This window comes from Poromitra crassiceps (assembly GCF_964638095.1).
Source record: "Poromitra crassiceps genome assembly, chromosome: 14".
In the NCBI taxonomy this organism is placed as follows: Eukaryota; Metazoa; Chordata; class Actinopteri; order Beryciformes; family Melamphaidae; genus Poromitra; species Poromitra crassiceps.
Window position 1 is genome coordinate 44,607,382 of NC_139633.1, and position 21,918 is coordinate 44,629,299.

Genomic DNA, 21,918 nt, shown 5'->3' on the forward strand with positions numbered 1-21,918 from the left:
TGCGCAGTGCCCTAAAGGCATTTTGCGAGCCACTGAGAATAGCAGGCAACTTGGACATGCCTACAATTGCACTAACACCTGACGCTAATTGCCCTAGCATCAGTGCTTCGCAAAATATGGGCCTAACTGCTCAAACTATTAGACTGGTCTCTCTCTCCACAGACAGACAGACAGACAGACAGACAGACAGACACACACACACACACACACACACAGATAGTGTTTCTCTAATTCAGTTCAGCTGACTCAAACAACGAGGGAATTCCACATATTTTACTCAAACACACAGAGAGAGACGGAGAGACAGAGAGACACATGCAGAGAGAGAGAGAGACACACACACAGAGAAGGAGGGAGAGACAGAGAGAGAGACAAAGTCACAGAGAGAGAGAGACAGAAAGAGAGACACAGTAAGAGAGACACACACAGAGACAGAGAGACAGATAGAGATACAGAGACAGAAAGAGAGAGAGACAGACAGACAGACAGACAGACAGACAGAGACACAAACCCCCATTCTTTACAGTGAGCTCTGGGAAGAGTTCCAGCACATTCTTCATTCCATTATTCTGTCTGTCTGTCTGCCTGTCTGCCTGCCTGCCTGCCTGCCTGTCTGTCTGTCTGTTAGAGATGGGCATTTGAAAGACCTTGGCAAACAAAATCCACAAAAACCTAACTATGTACAGTAATTTAGGGTCTTATGTGTATAGACATTGCTTTCAATCCAAATCCTAAATATTGCCCTTTTTGCTGTTTTTACCGCTTTCTGAGGTTGGGGTTGGAGTGGGTGGTACTTAGGGCTCATTATCTTCAAAGCATATCACATGATAAAAATTAACGAATCATAAAGAAGCTCTCAGTTGTCTGTCAAAGCTGAGATTAAAACAATGCCGCCCCCTCCCCAGCCTTAGACAATCCTCGCGCATACGCTGTCATTCGGCATTTGCCAGCCAGGGAACTGTATCTACAGCAATAGAGCAGTATATATTCGCACAGAAGTCATCAAGAATTACAAACAAATGTGAATTTCTTTGTTTAATGTAGATGAAAGACTATAGACTATAGACCCCTTATATGTTTGTAAACAGCGATTATGTATTTTGTGGGCGGAGCCGAACTGCTTGCAGAAAGTGAGAGCTAGCGCTTCAGTTGTCATAGAAATATGGAAAATATGGATGCCTTCTCCACGTTTTAAAACTTTGCCAGCAACAGACAGGTTAGCTTACACAAATAAGCTAACTCTTTCAATAGGTTGAGGCGATGTCTCATCATAGATGCTGGGTTAGCTGGCTCAGCCTGGCTGGGGGCATGGTCAGGGTGGGGTAAATCCCCCGTTCGATCCAGTCAGCAAAGTTAGAATTTAGCTGATAGCCCAGCCCAGGCAGACACGATCAGGGATTCAACCACCGCAGTAAACGCACATCTAGACGTCTTGTGTTCTGCTCTAGAATCCCCAAAACTGTAGTTAGAGCCGCAGCACCTTCCTTTGGTGAGTCAGCCCATTGAGATATATGGGAGGTTTTACCCCAGCCGTATAACATTTTGTGGGCGTCCCCACACGCTGATCCGTACTCATGGTCAGGATTCAACTACATCGCCAAAGATGCAGTGCCGGACATCGTCATATTCTTAGTGGGAAAGTCCAGCGTGGCAGCGTCTATACGGCACAAGACGTCTTTTTCAGATATTCCGGGGATCTCTCTAGTTTCAGCTTCACTTGTTTCCTCAGAGTTTCTGCTTCCCCGATGCAGTGACCCTGTGACGTCAACTCCAAATTGGTCTATGGAGTACTGCAGGAATGAGTCCGGGAGATGTTGAAGTTACGTGTAAAATGTCAGTGGGATCTTTGTATGGATTGCGGTTCAATGCATGAAATAAGGTCTGTTGTTTACAAAAGTTAGGAATAGCCCTAGGAATAGCGTGATCCTCCCACATGCTACGTCCTACCAGTGAGGCTGAACTTTGAGGTGAACTTTTGTCAGATGAAAAGAAGCAGCTGGCTACTGCTCATGTCTCGGAGGAAGCATGGTGCTAGTTTCTCCCCAGATCGGCAGAGGGTGGAGCAGTGACCAGGGCAGCAGGGGGAATAATTGGCAAAGTACAATTGGGGAGAAAATAGGATAAAAATAAAAAAATGATTTCAGTAATATTATAGTAGACCAATTTAGTTACTTTTGACAATACCAAAGGAAAAGGATAACATTTAGAATTTTGGACGGTTTAAACTTTACACTGACTTCAAGATGGTTGAATTTTTCGTGATGATTCCGGGGCGGCAAAGTCATTCTGCTACTGCTGTTATTTTGGTGAAAGTAACGCAAAAGTAGTGTAATAATAAGTAACGAGTTACTCTAAACCGACAGTAATATTGTAAAGTAACTATTATTAACTAGTAATATCTGTATGATCTGCCTGTCTGTATGATCTGCCTGTCTGTCTGTATGATCTGCAGCTCTACATGGACTCTTGATATCAGTCAGCTCATAATGACATCTGTTTATACTGCCAGCCACCAGGAGCCAACACGTCTACGTCCTGATGCGCGCGCACACGCACACACACACACACACACACACACACACACACACACACACACACACGCAGCTTATTGAGACTTCCTCTGAGGCTGTAATAAACTGAGAGGTGAGACACTGGGCTGTGATAGGCTGAGAGGCGGCACACTGGGCTGTGATAGGCCGAGAGGGGGAACACTGTGCTGTGAAAGACTGAGAGGCGGCACACTGGGCTGTGATAGGCTGAAAGGGGGAACACTAGGCTGAAAGGGGCCACACTGGCACAGAGTGGATAAATAAATCATTTCCTGATCTGCACATAGACCCTGCAGTGCAGATAGACCCAGACTGAGCAGCTTAACCACACTTGAATGTCTGTTTGTGCTACAACACACAACATATAGACCCATTTGTTGACATGATCTCCCAGGGAGAGACCTCTTGTGTCACCAACAATTTATTAATGGGCAGATCAAACAGGGGCGAGGAACAACTGAGATCAAGAGAAAATGGTTCAGTCTAAACTGCATGTCCATGCTTTCATATGTAATTAATAACAACACTTTCACTAATGTTAGTTTGGAGAACTAATTTTCCTGCCACAGAATAAAGAAAACGACAGCTTGAGTTTACCCAAAGCTAGCAGTTAGTCCGACCAGCCTGTCACTGTTACAGTAGGTAGATTTGGTTTATCAAAGACACTAACTAAGCTATATAAAATAAGCAAAGCAGAAACGTCAGGTAGGTGGGATCACCTATGTATCTTACAGTTACAGGATCACTTATACAGTATATCTTACAGTTACAGAATCACCTATATATTTTACAGTTACAGGATCACCTACATATCTTCGTTACAGGATTATCTATGTATCTTACAGTTACAGGATCACCTATATATTTTACAGTTACAGGATCATCTACATATCTTAGTTACAGGATTACCTATATATATCTTAGTTACAGGATTACCTATATATCTTAGTTACATGATCACCTATATATCTTAGTTACAGAATTACCTATATATCTTACAGTTACAGGATCACCTATATATCTTAGTTACAGGATTACCTATAGTTACAGGATCACCTACATATCTTAGTTACAGGATTACCTATATATCTTACAGTTACAGGATCACCTATATATTTTACAGTTACAGGATCATCTACATATCTTAGTTACAGGATTACCTATATATTTTAGTTACAAGATTACCTATATATCTTAGTTACAGGATCACCTGTATACCTTACAGTTACAGGATCACCTATATATCTTACAGTTACATGATCACCTATTTATTTATATTAGATACAGGATCACCTATATATCTTAGTTACAGGATCACCTATATATCTTACAGTTACAGGATTACCTATATATCTTAGTTAGAGGATTACCTATATATCTTAGTTATAGGATCACCTACAGTATATATCTTAAAGTTACAGGATCACCTATTTATCTTAGTTACAGAATTACCTATATATCTTACAGTTACAGGGTCACCTATATATCTTACAGTTACAGGATTACCTATATATCTTAGTTACAGGGTCACCTATATATCTTACAGTTACAGGATCACCTATATATCTTAGTTACAGGATCACCTATATATCTTACAGTTACAAGATCACCTATATATCTTAGTTACAGGATCACCTATATATCTTACAGTTACAAGATCACCTATATATCTTAGTTACAGGATCACCTATATACAGTATCTTACAGCTACAGCTGAAAATGACAACAGAAATCAACAATAAACAAGTGACTTTTGTTAGTGCGACGTCACGGTGAGTCGGAGTCCAAAATCAGCCACCAGCCAAACACCGGTAAAATAGAGTTGCTGGTAGATTAGCTTCACTCACCAGCCTAAACAAAACAGTGGTAATCGATTGAGTGGCTTGTACAATTTGAACATTCACTAGCCATTTGGCCGAGGGACAAAACAGTTAATTTTGGACCCTGTGTAGACGGTGCCATGGCACAAGTCCGATACCTCACGAGTCCGACACCTCACGAGTCCGAAAAAAGAGGCTAACTTCCCCCAGACCCTAACCCAAAACCTAACCTCTCCCACCCCCACGCCTAAACCTAACCTCCCCCAGACCCTAACCCAAAACCTAACCTCTCCCACCCCCACGCCTAAACCTAACCTCCCCCAGACCCTAACCCAAAACCATGAGGTGTCGGACTCGTGAGGTATCGGACTCGTGAGGTATCGGACTAGGGGGCAGTCCCCGTGTAGACACATACAGAGACACCTTCAAAACACATGAAATAAGCAGAGACCACAATAACCCAAATCATCTGTAGCAGCCATCATAAACACATCACAGTCCAGGCAGATGTGTCAAGTGTGTATATGTGAACAGATGCATTGCATACAACAAGGATGCAAGCTCATCTGTAGCATGCAGGCAATCCAGTCAGACATTTTAAATGCCAATCTAACAATAACAATATTCTCAGATTTGGGTCTAGAGACTAAATCTCATCAGATGACCCTCAGGCTCTTCTGACAGCTCCGTCTGATGACCCGCTGTTGAAGAACCCTCTTACCTTACGGTCAGAACCAAAAAATTAGGATGCCGGTGGCGACTAATTTTCCCAACATTTAAATGGAAATGTTAATGGCGACTAGTCGACAAGTAAAGAAAACACGCAGAAAACAGACAAAACTGAGCACAATTTAATCTAGAAGGTTCAAATGGTGTTTGAAAAAATAGTGTGTGTATTTAAGAGCCATTTGAAACTGTGATAATTACTTTCATCATAATCGTCAATATTCACAACATCTTGCACTGTTTATGAACATTGCACATCAGAACACATTATCAACTCACCCCAGCGCATGTATTCATGCTAAATATAGTCCATTTAACTTTTGGGAGCCTTTGCATTCAGCAAAGTTGAGTGGAAGCATCTTGTGCAGTCATTCATTGCCTATGAGCTGCGTTATCTTGTGTGGCTAACGGGTTAGCTTGTCTGGCTAACGCGTTAGCAATGCCATAGCGTCCACATGCCTGTGCTGAATGTCGGTTGAGTTGTTAACGTTATATGCCAGTTTTATCTGACACAGCCTGCATACAACCATATTCTCATTTACTGGATCAAAATACTGCCAAACTGCGCTGGTTTTATGAGATGCCATCTCCCTTCTGGTCCTTTCCAGTACGTTACAGCAGATGCTGCTCCACTCCCACTAACACGTCTGGTTTGTTTACATCCAGGCATTAGAGGAGGGGGGCTACAGCTCCCGCTCAGGGGGTTCAACAAGCACTGGTAGCCGGCGATTTCTCCGCCTACTGGCCTCTGGCCTACCGGTTACTTAGTTTATACACTGTAAAAAACAGTGCACCTGAACGCAACATACAAGATACCCGCTGAATAAGTGTCCAAATGTTCATGTCATTCTGGCCAATACTCCACTTCTGTTATAACATTCCAGTCTGGAATATGGCATATCTTTCAATAATCTTTATGACTAAAAGGCTAAAAGTAATCTCATGTGTAAGACATGACTGTTCTACATTGAAGTAAAACTGTAAGTAATTAACTTGTTGGTTTTGGATTCATTTAGCTTCAAGAGTGCATTTTTGTTCGTATGACCCTCAACACAGGCTTTGAGAATCCCGGGCCACTTACTGATACTTATGCTTAAATTAACCCACTCATATTCTGATTTATTTCTAGAAAAACATTTTGGCTAGTGGAAATTCTAATTGGCTGGTAACTTCTACCAGCCATATTGGCAGGTGTTCAAAAAAGTTAATTTCAAGCCCTGCAGGGAGAGCAAGTGGTGACATAGGAGTGAGTGAGAAAAGGATCAAATATTGGTGTTTAGGTAATTTAAAATGAGTTATTCCTCTAAACTGACTTCAAATGCCCCAGATTCCGGCGCGGTTTGGCCCCCAACCCTCAGCAAAATCTGGCCCTCTGGTAGCGAGGACATTTTTTTGTGGTCCTCTCTATCATCAAAGTTCCTGGGTTACGGCATGACAATATTTGTTTGGCCCCCAGCAACAATCTGGGTTTCTCATGGGGCCCCCCATGAAAAATAATTGCCCACCCTTGATCTAGCCTCTTAAATTGGTTCTCAAAGTGAACCAGATTCATGCATTTTAGTTTAAAATTTACACATTTTTCTTACAGGGGGCATGGCCCCCCGAACATCCCAAGAGGGTCCAAGCAAGGTCTACCCAGCACAATCTCTCCAAATCCTGTGGGAAACATAGTTATTAGTATTTTCTTTGTTCTTAAAAATAGACATTGCCTGTTTGTGTTTTGCAATATGGATATTGTATTATTTATAATTAAATTGATCATTGGGCCTTTATAAGAATGTTTATTTGTATTATTTCAATTGTCAAACACTCATGGATACATATTTGAGGTTTGTTTATTAATTGGGAAAAGGACCACTGGAACAAACGCCGCGAACATGATCCGGCTACATTTTCAATCTGACTGGCTACTCAAAAGTTTGGGGAACTCTCTGCCCGCTTTTATGCTCTTTCCATAAAGTCCATCAGCTTTGATATCTGTTGGCCGGTTTGTTGACAATAAGCGATATTTTGGCTTCTAAAATAATGTTTTTCACAGAGATATGACCAGAAACAGTTTGGCCGCCACTTCAATTTTAGCGCAGGGTTAGGAGTATACATTAAATTTTATTGAGCGCTTTTATAAAAACTCAAAGAAGCTTTACATTACATGGGTTAAAAAAACAGAGAGAGAACACATTAAAAACAAGAATTACATAGCATAAAATCACGACAGAACAAGTAATCAATCATTAAAAGCGGTTTGAATAGGTGGGTTTTGATTAGAGATTTGAACAGGGGCAGATTGGTGCAGTTATGGATGTGTTTTGGGAATGAGTTCCAGAGGGAGGGGGCAGCTATGGAGAAGGCTCTGTCACCCCAGGTCCAGCGCTTGGTCCTGAGTGTACTGAAGACAAGAGGAGATGCTCTTCTGTTTCTTTTACAACAGCGCCTGCAGTCATTATTTTGCAGTGGAACATGAGTGGAATAAGGTGAGTTTAATGTAGGACTGCAACAAATAATTAATAAAAATCTATTATTAAATTTGTTGGCAACGAATTAGGTTGTGATTTGTTGGGTAGCGGGGCTATAATTATATAAACATTTACATTATCTACTACGTCAGACTTGCTGTGTCTGTCATGCAGCTGGCCACTTCACAGAACTGGCATAGGACCAGTTCTATTGAAGTGATGGGGCAGGCATGGCCTCACTATAAGCCATCATATTTGTCGTTTCACTTTTTACTGAAAAATGCTCCCTCTAGATTAAAGAAAAGACACTGGGCCCTATCTTGGTACAGGCGTTATCCGCTTTTTGCGCTTGCGCACCTGTTTGCGTGCCTTAATGCCGGCTCAGTGTCCAGGTGTTATGCCGGGTTTTGCCCCACCCCCCGCCCGGCCGACGCCAAACGCATCCCAACCTCACGGGAGCATATTGTAATGATTTATACAGAGACGTAACTGTTTAAAAATAATTGTCTGGGTAGACGTGACCTCCCTGTTTTTTAAGTTAAAACAGCCCCAAAATATGGTGGTTGATGGATAACCTCGCGAGATCAAAAGAGATTCTCTCGACGTAATCCATCTTGTCATGCACAGGGAGTTAAGATGATTGGCCGAACCATGCCGGCCCGACGAATCAGCGGTAGCCTTAGGTGGGCTCAGGCTCGTCTGGGCAAGTAGTGGGTACATGGTCTTTGTAGTTCTTTTCACTCGTCAACATGGCTGCCGCCGTGGAAGTGACAGGCAGTCTGAATGAAATTGAATGTAACGTTCCCAATTCTATGTATTAAATTCTAAAAAATTAACAGCAACATTTGGGAAGGCTAAGCCACACAACTAGTTCGTTATAATCTAACTTCATGCTTCGAAGGTGACTTTATGACGGTGAGGACTCAATCAATGAATACCACGGAGATCAGGCACAGGCACCTTCGGCGATCTGATTGGTTGAAGTTAACACCCACCAGCGGTGATAGACAGATGGGTCATCCAATCACCTGCCAAGTAGCTTGGAAAAAGTGCCCGCCTCCGTCAGTGGGTCTGGTTACTGCATTCCCAGATCGACTGGTTTAGTGAAACGTATGTGGAGCTATACCGTCCATCTGGCAGCATCAGGTTAGCGGAACTGGACACGGCACCTGCATCAGGCGCAAATTGGAGGCGTGCCAAGTCATCTGCGCCCCCAAAATGCCAGCACAAACGGGATTTGGGTTGTCTTAAGCACCAGAATTATTCACAGGTGTGGCCAGGCAATGCATGGGCGTTACATCAATCAAGCCAATCAGATTCCCGTCTCGCAATCGCTGTAATACAGTTTGCGCAAGGCATGCAATATGCTGTAATTCTCTCCATGTGTAATTTGGATAAGCCTATATCTCACAATAACACCATCACATCATAATACCTGTTAAAAACATCTGTGATTTGATGCAATTTGAGTTCTTTGGTGACTGTGAAATAGAAACGTGTTTGCAAAGGGGGAGACAAGAGAAAGGATGGGAGGATTTAGAGTGGACTCAATTAAAACTCTGTGAAACAGTGAGAGCTGCTTGGCGAGGACTGAGATAGATGGAGAGAGCATGTCGATAGATAGTCTGTGGTGCCAACGACCCTCCGGGTTATGGGATAGGCGAAGGTGAATAGCCTATTGCAAGTAGGCTACAATGTCCAACAAGTTTTCTTAATTCATTTGCCATTAATCCATCTTTGCGATGTGATAAAAGTTTCTCAGTGAATTATAGTTGATTGCCTCACTGAATTATCTGCTAATATTTTAAAATATTTTAATATTCCTTCTGGATACGTCATTACACACGGATGTGCCACGCCAGGATATCAAAATTTTAGCAGCAGAATTTTGATATCCTGGCGTGGCACGTCCGTGCGTAATGACGTATCCAGAAGGAATTCCTCTGCACTGCGCTGCGCAGCGCAGATATTATGCTGCGCTCAAGCACAGTGGGGTATTTTTGGGCTTAAGTGGTGCTTTGCAAAGCTCTTAGTGCAAAGTAATTGCGCACATGCTGACGACAGGAGAATGCCATCTGTGTCCGCGGAAACGGCTGGTTTGGCATAGGGCTACAACAACTAATCTAAAATAGATAGAAAATCGATTATTAAATTCATTGGCAACAAATTGCATTATCGATTCGTTGGGCTGCGATTTGTTGGGGTCACATAGCTATATAGCTATAGACATATCAGGGCTTAAAATTTGGCGTGGGATTGCGAGAATGGTGCCAACATGTCGGACACGACGAAAACTTTTCAACTAGACTATTAAAAAAATATGGGAGCGCTTCACATTTGTAAAACTAAAAAGTGTGTTAGCTGCAAATATGAAAAATCGACCTTGCATGGCACGGACGCACCACGGGAATGAGGACAAAGGAAAACATAACGTAACTAACGTTAGCCATGACTGGGGCCCAACAGCTGAGCAGCAGGGTAAGCTGGTCAACGTTAATGCTACAAAATCTTTAAAGGAGAGGGTGCTTTAATTAAGTAAACGAGATTAGACACATGTGCTTTGCGTTTTGAAGTGAGGAAACGTTCATCTAACGGCAGGTAGTTTGTTGTCTTGTTTAACGCTGTCTCTAGCCGGTGTTTTGATACGTGTGTGTGTGTGTGTGTGTGTGTGTGTGTGAGTGTGTGTCTTACTGTACAAACAATCTACCTTATATAGTCTGTGGCTTGTTGTTGACAGATTTGCTCCCCTACTTTTGAGAAATGATTCTTTGGTTGCCTTGAGAGGCAGCCAAGTCACGCCACAGTCACTGAAAATCAAACATGCCAGTCGAGGCACATAAAACCTCAAACCTGTTAACAGGTAGCCTAGATAATGATGTTGATGTAGTTGTTCTTTTTATTTATTCCTTATAATTTTTCATAGGCTAATTGTTTAGACATTGTTTGGTCCATTCAAGCAGCATTTTTGTGCACAATAGTGTCAATTTGGGACATTTGGTTTTTGAATAAAATTATTGGAATAAAATCCGTGCATTTATTGTTATCCGATTAATCGAAGAAATAATCGACAGATTAATCGATTATCAAAATAATTGTTAGTTGCAGCCCTAGTTTTGCATGTGGCACACCTACCCCATGCATGTCCAGTACAATTATAACAGGCATAGAGGTAATAGCGTGGCAGGGAGAATACAAATGCGCTTGTGCACGCCTCCAATTTGCATTGCCGCAGCGTTAAACGAGCGCAAACGCTAACTTACCACTTTTGCGACGATAGGGCCCACTATGTGATGTTGACTGGTGTTTTTTATGAAAATGTGCGCATTTGTTTTCCTTATTATTGGTCTCCATACAAATGACTCCCCAGCAGCTAGCTACGTTAGCTTCACGTCAGCTTACATGTAATGTTAGCGGGTTGCTTTTGGAGTTAAGGGTTAGGGTTTTCATTTCGGCTAAAGCATAAGGTTCTCTATGGTGTACGCCAGCTCTGGGAGTATTAAGTGCTTTAAATGTGGGGATGTTTGGTTTTGTCACAACAAGCTTGAGGACTGCTGCCTGCTGAACTACGCTAGGTAGCTAACATTAGCCACCACAACAGCTAACGTTAACGCCATTGACTGTATGTTAACGCTAAACAAATCCACTGCCTCCTCCCCACGTTTGGTTTAATGTACCACCAGCTCATACTTCCCCTCATCTCAGAAATGGACATGTATTGCAAATTGTTATCATCTGAAACTGTAAACAGCCATACTGGCGGCGGCCATGTTTTGCTCTATAAGGCAGGCGCAGCTGCTTGTGACGTCACGAGCATGCAACAACAATGCTCCGCTTCCAATGCAAAACAAAGCCAAGTTGGCGCCGTATTACCGGGGGCTATTTATCGGCTAAAATGTCATTATTGGAATAATAAATAATAACACAAAATGGCCATATCCGTCGTTAATTTGTCGGTCCGATAAATATCGTGCATCCCTAAGTTCACACTGTAGGTAGTGATAGGTTGTTCTTTTTTTTTATCATTTATAATTTTTCATTATTGTTTAGACGGCTCTGGTCCAGTCAAGCAGCACTTTTGTGCACTAATATTGTCAATTTAGGCCAACATTTGGTTTTTGAATAAAATTGTTGAAATAAACTCAACGCATTTGTTTTTATCTGATTAATTTAAGAAATAACCAACAGATTAATTGATTATCAAATGAATCATTAGTTGCAGCCCTAGTTTAATGCCCAATACAGATTTCCACAAGTGTTATGAGGGTAAGGTAAGAGGGCTCTTCCATACAGCAAGTCGTCAGTCAGAGCTGTCAGAAGAGCCTAAGGAATGGAGATAATGTGCTCTAGTGTCATAGCAAGGTGAACTCATTGATCCATAATCATACCAAATTACAGACAGAAATCAAAGTGCTGTCTGCTTTCTTATCTGTACCGAATTAAGTAAGACCTCAACAAACTATCAGACATGTTCCACCATGCCCTACAACATGTAGCTTAGCTGATTAGCAAATAAACATTAAATGGGCAGATTTTTTAATGGGTTTGGTCTCACCGTATCAAGACTAGCCTGGCTGTAGCTGTGTCAGTAGCCGTGGAGTTTTGGACTATCTAACAAAACCTCTCAGATCAGGTGGACTAGCCTACAGACTATATAGCCTACAGACTAGCCTACATTAGCTTACAGACACTAGCCTACATTAGTCTACTCTACAATGTGGGTCCTTCATAATATGAAGCAGGTAAAGAGTCACTGAGTTAAAGCAGAGAGAGAGAGAGAGAGAGAGAGAGAGAGAGAGAGAGAGAGAGAGAGAGAGAGAGAGAGAGAGAGAGAGAGAAGGCTACAACAAAACAGTGCACTGATTTTGTCAGCCTGCTGAGCCGGAGGGGCGGTGCAGTTTGTTCATAAAAATACAGAGTGACACGTGTATAGACGCCACACACACACACACACACACACACACACACACACACACACACACACACACACACACACACACACACACACACAGGTTTGTTATAGCCTATAATAAAACTATAGGGCTATAATACACTATAGGGTCCTATAATATATAATAAAGCTTAAGGTTATAAAGCGTCTGTCGCTCACCCAGACTGCCGGTGAAGCCGTCCATTTCTGGAGAGAAAAACACCGTCTGGAGGTCTTTCTCTCCTTCGGCTCTCTCTCTCTCTGTAGGTCTCTCTCTCCTGCAGCTATGTGCAGAGGTCTCTCTCTCTCTGTAGGTCTGTCTCTGTAGTCTCTTTCATGCGGCTTTGTGCAGAGGTCTCTGTCTGTGTGTCTGTGTGTCTGTGTGTGTGTGTGTGTGTGTGTGTGTGTGTGTGTGTGTGTGTGTGTGTGTGTGTGTGTGTGTGTGTGTGTGTGTGTGTGTGTGTGTGTGTGTGTGTCTCTCTCTCTCTCTCTCTCTGGAGGTTGGGGGCCTCTGTGCGGGATTTCCTGGCCGAGCTGGAGGTTCCTCTGCTCGACTATAAGTCTGCTCTGAGCGCGGTGAGGAGGCCAAAGATCCACAAGCTGTCTGTCTGCTTCCTCTATCTGTCTGTCTCTTTGCTGCAACTAATACACATAAACGGGCGTCAGACAGACAGGCAGGACGCTGCTTTCCTCCGCTAGGCTACGCTCACTCACTCTCACTCTCTCTCTCTCTGCAACACACAGAGCGACAGACAGGCAGGACGTTGGTTTCCGACTCCGCCTGTTTTGGCACAGAGCGCTTCCCCCCGAGAGACAGACAAACAGAGACTTTTCTTTTTTACATCTTTATTGACAATAGAAGTCAGACAGACAGTGAGAACTGGGTCATATTTAAATGTGTCTCAGGTTTGGACACAGCGCCACCAAGCGGCCACACAGCATAACTGACCCTAACCCACACACTGAGCGGAACTGCCGCAACTATTCTGAATGGAAAATGAAAAGTTAAAATCTAGGAATTACTGGGGATCACCCAGTAACTTCTCATGCGTGTCTTTGAATCAGTGGGCAACAGAACATGGGCATTTCTGAAGCCATCCTGGAATTCCATTAATTCGAAAGTCCGTAGGGGGGCGCACGTCAGGTCCGGAAGTGATGACACGTACATTGGCTCCAATTTAAAAATGAGCCGACTTCTCTCTCGTTCTGTCTTAAATAAACATTTTCCGAATGAGCTTATGGTCTGAATAAACAATTTCAAGTCTTTTTCATGCTCTCCTGGGCTCCGTTTTCTAAATTATGGTCCCATTTCGAGTAAAAGAGCTGATAAAAATTGTAACTTTGGGGGCGGGATTTTCCTTGATTGACACCAGCCACAGGAAACCAGATGATCCCAACCAGCTGCCAAGGCAGGCTAGCTAGCTAGCTAGCAATGTAGCCAGAGATTACAAGTAAAATACCAGAAACAGCGTTACCTTTATGATCTTTTAATGATGTTAGTAGACACACAGGAGTAGGCTATAGATCCCCGTTATGAGGTCTGTTGATCAAAAGAACACCTAAACGCTATATTGAAATCGGGTTTTAGTGGACGGGCAGTGACCATACAAGTTGGGGCTTCAGAGCTGATCTGCGGCTAACTAGCTAGCAACGTAGTCAAAGATTAAAAGTAAAATACCAGAAACAGCGTTACCTTTATATTTTAATGATGTTAGTAGACACACGTAACAGTATAGATCCCCGTTATGAGGTATGTTGATCAAAAGAACACCTAACGCTATATCATTATGTAATGTGACTTGTGACATGATCACCACATTTCAATAAATATAACGTTTTTGCACATTTGAATGCTGCTGGTCGTTTGTTTAATGCTGTATATATTGGACATTTAAAGCTGATACACAATTGTGTTGAGGTAATTCCGCAAAGCTCAGTTAAAAATATAACGTGTAACACCTGAAACAATCAAATGTAACTTTTTCACAGCAATACATACAGTCCAGCCCACCATGGTATGGGAAAGGAACCATTGTTTGAATTATATCGAAATATATTTGCATGGTGTAGCATGTAATGCAGTCTGTCAAGATACTGTAAACATGCTAGATACTCTGTGACACAGAAAGGCAGATGAGCTAGCAGCAGGGATCTTGTCACCCTGATTTCAAATAAACTTGTCTGTCTAGCTAGACAATATTACTGTACCATAATACCACAAGCTAAAGGCAGCATACACCAATGGAAGGATGGGTAGCATTAGCTAACGGCATCCAGGCTATACAGTAATGTTAGGCTATTATAAAGTTATGAAACGCTGATTCAGACACAATAATATGACATAATATGAGCCAGTTAGCCTAGCTAGAGAGAGTAATTTCAGACCACCAGATATCACCATATTTCATTTCAATAAATATAAAGCATTCGTTGATTGAAGCAGACTGCTGATCGGTTGTTTCTCCGTCGTCATGTCCTCATGGTCCAATCTTCGGTTCGTAGTTCGTGTTCACTCGACATCAACAATCTTTATATCACATCTGATCATTTTATCCAACCTGCCTCTGACCAGACAACTAATTGGTCGTTCTGCGCGATCATATTTGCGACATTTAGATACATGATAATAATACAAGGCTATCTTTGTTGACAATGTTTATTGACAAAAGCATTAAAACAAGCAAATATAACAATATTCTCCGGTCACTGGCAGATACTAGCTACAACTTTTTCAAAGCAAATCTCTCATGTCAGCATTTGGCTTGTGTGTTATTGCAATTTCCTATGTTGAAACAACTGATCAGCAGTAACATGGAGTTTAGCGTTAATCTCAGGAGAACAGAATATTATAGCTTTGATCTTCACAAATCATGATCCTCTGTTGTGTGTCCCATCGGTACTGGACGGCGGCTACCCCTGGAAGAAACGAATTAGACACTGTTAATCACTGTATAACGTTAACGTTTGCTTACCCAACACTACGTGCGATTGGTAAATACTGTAAATGCAGAGGTGGATAAAGTATCCAGAGGAGTTTAACCCCCTTGTTCCCCCTCATTGATTGATAGTTGATCTAACGTTAGCTAGATATATAACGCTATAGCTGGTAGATCATATGAGTATGCTTTGAGTCTGCCTCATCTCAAAGAGGTAACCTAGGTAAACAGAACTGCGTTTGTTTTCTGTCTACGTCCGAATCTGTGCAGCATGCAATACTAGACACTGTTAATCACTGTATAACGTTAACGTTTGCTTACCCAACACTATGTGCGATTGGTAAATACTGTAAATGCAGAGGTGGATAAAGTATCCAGAGGAGTTTAACCCCCTTGTTCCCCCTCATTGATTGATAGTTGATCTAACATTAGCTAGATATATAACGCTATAGCTGGTAGATCATATGAGTATGCTTTGAGTCTGCCTCATCTCAAAGAGGTAACCTAGGTAAACAGAACTGCGTTTGTTTTCTGTCTACGTCCGAATCTGTGCAGCATGCAATACTAGACACTGTTAATCACTGTATAACGTTAACGTTTGCTTACCCAACACTATGTGCGATTGGTAAATACTGTAAATGCAGAGGTGGATAAACTATCCAGACGAGTTTAACCCCCTTGTTCCCTCTCATTGATTGATAGTTGATCTAACGTTAGCTAGATAGCCTATAACGCTATAGCTGGTAGATCATGAGTATGCTTTGAGTCTGCCTCATCTCAAAGAGGTAACCTAGGTAAACAGAACTGCGTTTGTTTTCTGTCTACGTCCGAATCTGTGCAGCATGCAATACTGTTTAACGTTGTATAACGTTAGTCTAACCTTAGTCCTCCTGTAATGACAAATGGACATGTTAATGTCATGCTATGCAATTAGCGTTGTGTTAGAAAATAAGATTACCTCGATTTTGTGGAAGATAGGAAGATGCAAGCGGCAGGTTGGTGACGCCGCGCGAGGTCTGGAGGAAATAATACTGTTTTTCTTCGGGCTACTGTATTCACTGTGAGAGCAATGGAGCAAGGCTAGCAATAGCAACGTTAACGTTAGCAACATTTGTTAGCCAAGCTAACGACTAGCGAGGAAAACAACTTGAACAAGATGGATGCCGTGGCTAGGAGGAAATTATTATTATTAAGCATTATGTATAAAGCTTAATACATAATGCATAATGCATTATATTACATAATACATAATGCATATACTTAATACATACATTATTAAGCATTATGTAGTGACCGCCTCCGCCGGTCGCTACTTAATGCTATTTTCGCTTGTGAAACAATCTTCAGTCTGTGTATATCAATATTTGTGTTTAAATAGCGGTCAATGACTGATGGAAAAAAAGTTTGCCGGTTCTATTATTGTGCGTAATTGCGCGGAGCCGCGGACTCTCCACTCTCTGTCCCCCCTCTGTCTCTTTCACTCCCTCGTGCATCAGACAGGCACAAAGCCACACATGTAAAATCTCCCAGCATGCATTGGGCTAATACATTTCGATAATAAATAGCATCCAAATTAGCCGAAATAGATAGAAAGGTAGATAGAAATAATGTGTAATGTTAACACGTTCACTGCCGTCGACGAGTTATCTCGTCAAAAAAAATCCAACGGTTGACTGCCGTGGACGAGTTATCTCATCAAAAAAAAAAAAATTTGAGGATGGGACGTGGATCAAACCCTTTTACATCTCCTATAAATATATGGGAGCTATTGAATGTGTATAACCTATTTTACCGACCCACTAAGTGGCGACAGTGCTCTCCAGACTAGAGGAAGCCGAGCAAAAACACCAGGAAAAAGCATGAGGAAGCCATTCTCATGAAAATGGTTTGGCGAAAACGCTTTCGCGCTGGCGCACAACGGTGGGCGATTCCAAAAATAGACTGTGTGCAACACACTTTGAAACACCAGCAGAAAGCCCAGAATCGCACGCAGCTCCATCCCACCACACAACCGAAAACCCAGAAACGAACGAGCCCCATCCAGACTCGCCCGACGAGCGGCCGCCAGCAGCCAGGCAGCACAGACAGGCAGCAGAGCAGAGACTCGCCTGTGACAAACGCTGCAAAGCCACCAGAGACACACCTACGGAGGGAGGAGTTTGAAGGAGAGGGGGGTGGGGGTGCTGTTATCTCATTCACCGCCAAAGACGTCTTTGACGTGTTATCAGAAATAGCCATCCACGCCAAAGACGTGTTTGACGTGTTTTTGTTTTTATTAGTGCAGCGCTTAGTTCAAACACTTCCCCGGCCTGTGACACAGACACAGGTCCCTAACCTCAAAGTCAAGCCGACAGCACGTTATCAAACACATACCGCAGCTGTTGTTTGAAATAAGGAAGAAGGAGGAAAGGAGGAAAAACAGAGAAATGCGCTTCCTTGTAGAGAGGAGAAACGCCATTGAAACGCCCCTCGGCGCGCTGCACTGCTCGCCTTGCTGCAGCCTGCAGCAAGGCGAGCAGTGCAGGGCGAACCTGGATTGCCTAGTCAAACCCGTGACGAACATGATCGATCCGGTTCCAGCAGCGCCTGGTCCCAAAGCCAAGCCGGACCCGTTCCTGTGTCGTGTCGCAGCATTCGTCCCAGCCCGAATGAGAGGAGGAAAACGAGCAGAGGCAGAGGAGGCAAAACGCTGATGGGGAAGGAGGGGGAAGGAGGTGCGATCTAGCAGCAGCTGTGGACAGAACTCTCTCTCTCTGTGTGTGTGTGTGTGTGTGTGTGTGTGTGTGTGTGTGTGTCTGTGTCTGTGTCTGTGTGTGTCTGTCTGTCTGTCTGTGTGTCTGTCTGTCTGTCTGTCTGTCTGTCTGCACACTCACTCACACTGAGCAAACTGTATTGTTGAATGTAAAAAAAGCACTTCATATATATATATATATATATATATATTTTTTTTTTGTCATTTGTGTCATAATGAATAATATTTACATGTCTGATGTCAATACAGTTCAAAATAAAAGAATTGAGAGCGAGTTCTGCCTGAGATTGTGTGCTGTACATAAATGCCATTTTCTGCAATTTCTTTTCTCAGAGAGACCTTTTGGGTGAAAACAGGGTGTATATAAATGGCTATAAGTAGAGTACAGAACATGCTAAAAGCTCACTTTTTTCCCCCTGGTGAACCCAGAGACGTACATCTTCATTTTGAGGTATTGCAAATCACTTTGGTGCTAATAGATAATTTACTGTGGGTCTTGAAAGATGACCAACAATTATGAAAATCTTTGGCCTGTGCTAAATATTGGCAGTCCTAAACTGGCCGTGAATGAGTTATGGAGGAAATTACTGTTCAGAACTATATTGTTTAGATGTCTGATGTCTCACTGATGCCAAAAATAAATGGTTAAAGTGACTGTTCTGCCTGTTCTATCGAATCACGCACGCATGCACGCATGCACACACACACACACACACACACACACACACACACACACAAACACAATACAGTATACACACTTGCCCAAGGGCACCCATAATCACAGGCACGTGAGGTGGTTCTAAAAATCCATTTATCTCAAAACTCTCTGAAAATCTCTGAAACCATGCTGTATTCAACTGCTAATGCCTACATAACAGAACATGATAAAAACTAACTCTTTTAGACAGAGAAAGCACACATTCTATTAGTTCTTTTGAGTTATTTTGTGTTCACAAAGTCCTAGCAGAAAATAATCCTCGGCTCTTGACAGATGAGCCAGAATCCTCAAAAAAACCCTTGGCAGAAGCTACCTACAGTATTGGAAAAACGGCTGGCAGTGAATGTGTTAACACAACATGCAATTGTAGAACATTTAAATATTGGACAAAATAAAATCTCGAAATCAAAACACAACCCTATGTGAAACATATATGTCATCCTGGTGGTATAAATATCCCTCGCAGACATAACATAATTTAGGAGATGAGTGAGCCGTAACTGGGTTCCGCCGCCGGCTGCTGCTGCTGCTGGGCTCTGCTGGTCTGGTGTGCTCCACTGTCAGTCACTGCCCTCTGTGTGTTCCTGTATCAACAGTTTATATACCCCAACCAACAGGTTAAGTCCATCCTCTGGAGCCAGCCAATTGGTTGGCTCAGCTCTCTCTTTTTTTCTGATAGGCCACCTGCACTGTCCATCTCTCTTGTCACAGGTGTGCTTCACTCAGCACAGATTGGTGGTAATTGATGCCAAATGAGCAACAGGTGTGTAGCCATGGTCAAGCTTGAGACAATTAACAAAAACCAAGTCTAGACAATAAGAGCATGCATAAATTCAAAAGGAAACACAACAAAACAACCCAAAAATAATTAAACACTGCAAACAAAACTTACACATGCTTGTAAGTAAAGCACTGCAAAGGAAATAATAAAGTAATACAAAACACTGTCTCACTGCCCGGCTCACATCTGGATTGAATTTTAACGTTATATGTTATAGCCTACTTCGGCTATGGGAGGAGGACAGATATGCGGTCGCTATGACGACCAGGTGTGGGCGGAGGCGAGTAAACTTGCTATGGAAACAGAGTCTATATCAAGTAGAGCCGAGTAAGGGACTGTTCGTTATTTATGAGAGGGGGGGTATGGTGCAGAAAGGGGGAGGGGTATCAAATATTTTTTTGAGTACTGGGGAGGGACTTGTGTTTTTTATTTTGGCTTTAGGGAGGGTTATACAACATTCATTTTTTGTATTTTGTATATATTTTAAATGCGTTTTTTCGTTCCAAAATTCGTGTTTACTCCCCTATTTATATCTATGGTTTACCTGTAATGTGACTGGACTTGGTATCTCCCATTCCTTCCTTTCACGTAAACCGCTGCTCCTATCCACTGTGTACAGGCCCTCACTCGGTCCTGCTGTTTGCTTGGTGCATTGACTGGAAACGTTTATCATCGCTTTATATTGTTTCAGAGCTGGAATTGTTGACACATATGCAGTTGGCTAGGCTCAGGGCCGGTTCGTACATATAGGCGACCGCCTAGGGCGGCACTTGGAGGGGCGGCAAATTGTGCGCTTTCACTTGCAGCTCCCCAAATATTCTCCAGCACTCTGCCATGCTCTTCCTCGCTAGATCCATTCTCTCCCCGCTGTCCGCGGCACGAACCGCCCGCCCTACTATGCCTCTGATTGGCTTACCCTGATATTCTTACCCTAACCCAACCAATCATCACTCCTCATGCCTAAACAAGCACTACTACTAGCCAATCAGAGGCAGAGGAGGGCGGGTCATCATGTCTTCTCCATCCCGCTTGAATGAGGAAAAGGGACATACAAGTAGACTAATTTACATCATTAACTTTCGGTTAAGGTAGCCTAGGCCATGTGCTCATATGTGTGTACCAGTGTTAGTGTAATCAGTAAATTAGCGCGATATTTCTAACGTTGTTTCTGGGTTCCAAAACAATGTTTCCCTGTGCGGTGTTATGGAAAAATTGTTTGTAATGATTCGATACGATACAACTTGATTGTCAGCTCACACTGAAATTTTGTTCTCTCTCCGTTGCATCACCGTTCACAATACAGACATGTGTATATGTGTGACCTATAAAATGTTCGCCCTAACTATGCTAACGGAAAACAGGAGTTTCAGTTCTATGTTTCATGTATCGTAACGTCAGACAGCCAAGGGCCCCTGTTGTAAAACAAGGATATGTACCTGTCTGGACCTTTGGTTTCGTGTCCTAGAGAGACGTCATGAAACTACCGTTTCTTCATCTTCTGACTTGTTGGTATGCAGAGATGCACGTACACATGTTCTGCGTAGCAACAGATGGGGACTTCCTCATTTCAGGGTCCAGCCTCTGACTGTATAAAGGTATAATCTTGTGCGGTGAGACCCTAGTTCTCTCAATGAAAAGCAACCTGTTAAGTTGACTCAATGAGATTGCTCAAATCTGCAGATTAAATACTTCATTTACTTTCAAGAGTGCATCCTGCTTTGTGAAGTCTTCTTCTCTGGACTTGCTCGTTTGCTGAGGTTACAGGTTTAAGTTTTTTCCACAACAGTTTGGTGTCAAGAAGTGACCCGCTTGGATTGCCGGCTGCGGACCGAGGACGACCTACGGCTGGCTGATCACCAGGGGGGGGGGATGTAATGGCAAATTATTGATCAAGTGTGTATTGATTGATTAATTATTAATTATGGCCCTTCTAAGATGTATTTTGTGAACTGTGTTTTTCACCACATTGTAGAAGATTGCTGTACAGAGTTTTCCTGTGAGAACCTGTGTCCTGTTGTGACTAGACTGGATTTGTTATGTATTCTAGTGAACATCAGATTAGCTACATGGCTGAATGGAAACTTACTAGGCTGAATGGAACTTTTAGACAGTAGTGGAAAATCACTGCCCTCCACGCTGGGGGGCGGGCAACATTGGTTTTAGTATATGAACTGTTGTAAACAAGGATGCGGGGCTCTTGCATTGTCAATGTAGACAAGAGGAGACCTCCGTGCACGGAGACATGATTGTGGAAAT

The 21,918-nt window shown here is 42.7% G+C and overlaps 1 protein-coding gene across 1 annotated transcript in view; it reads right to left on the reverse strand.

Moving 5' to 3' along the window:
• Positions 1-12,705, reverse strand: part of eml4 (EMAP like 4) — a 156,999-nt gene extending 144,294 nt beyond the window's left edge. Inside the window, exon 1 of the mRNA XM_083651123.1 lies at positions 12,656-12,705. Within this exon, the coding sequence (XP_083507249.1) occupies positions 12,656-12,680 (25 nt within the window). The 5' untranslated portion in view covers positions 12,681-12,705. The remainder of the gene's footprint in view (positions 1-12,655) is intronic.
• Between the last annotated feature and the right edge of the window lie 9,213 nt (positions 12,706-21,918).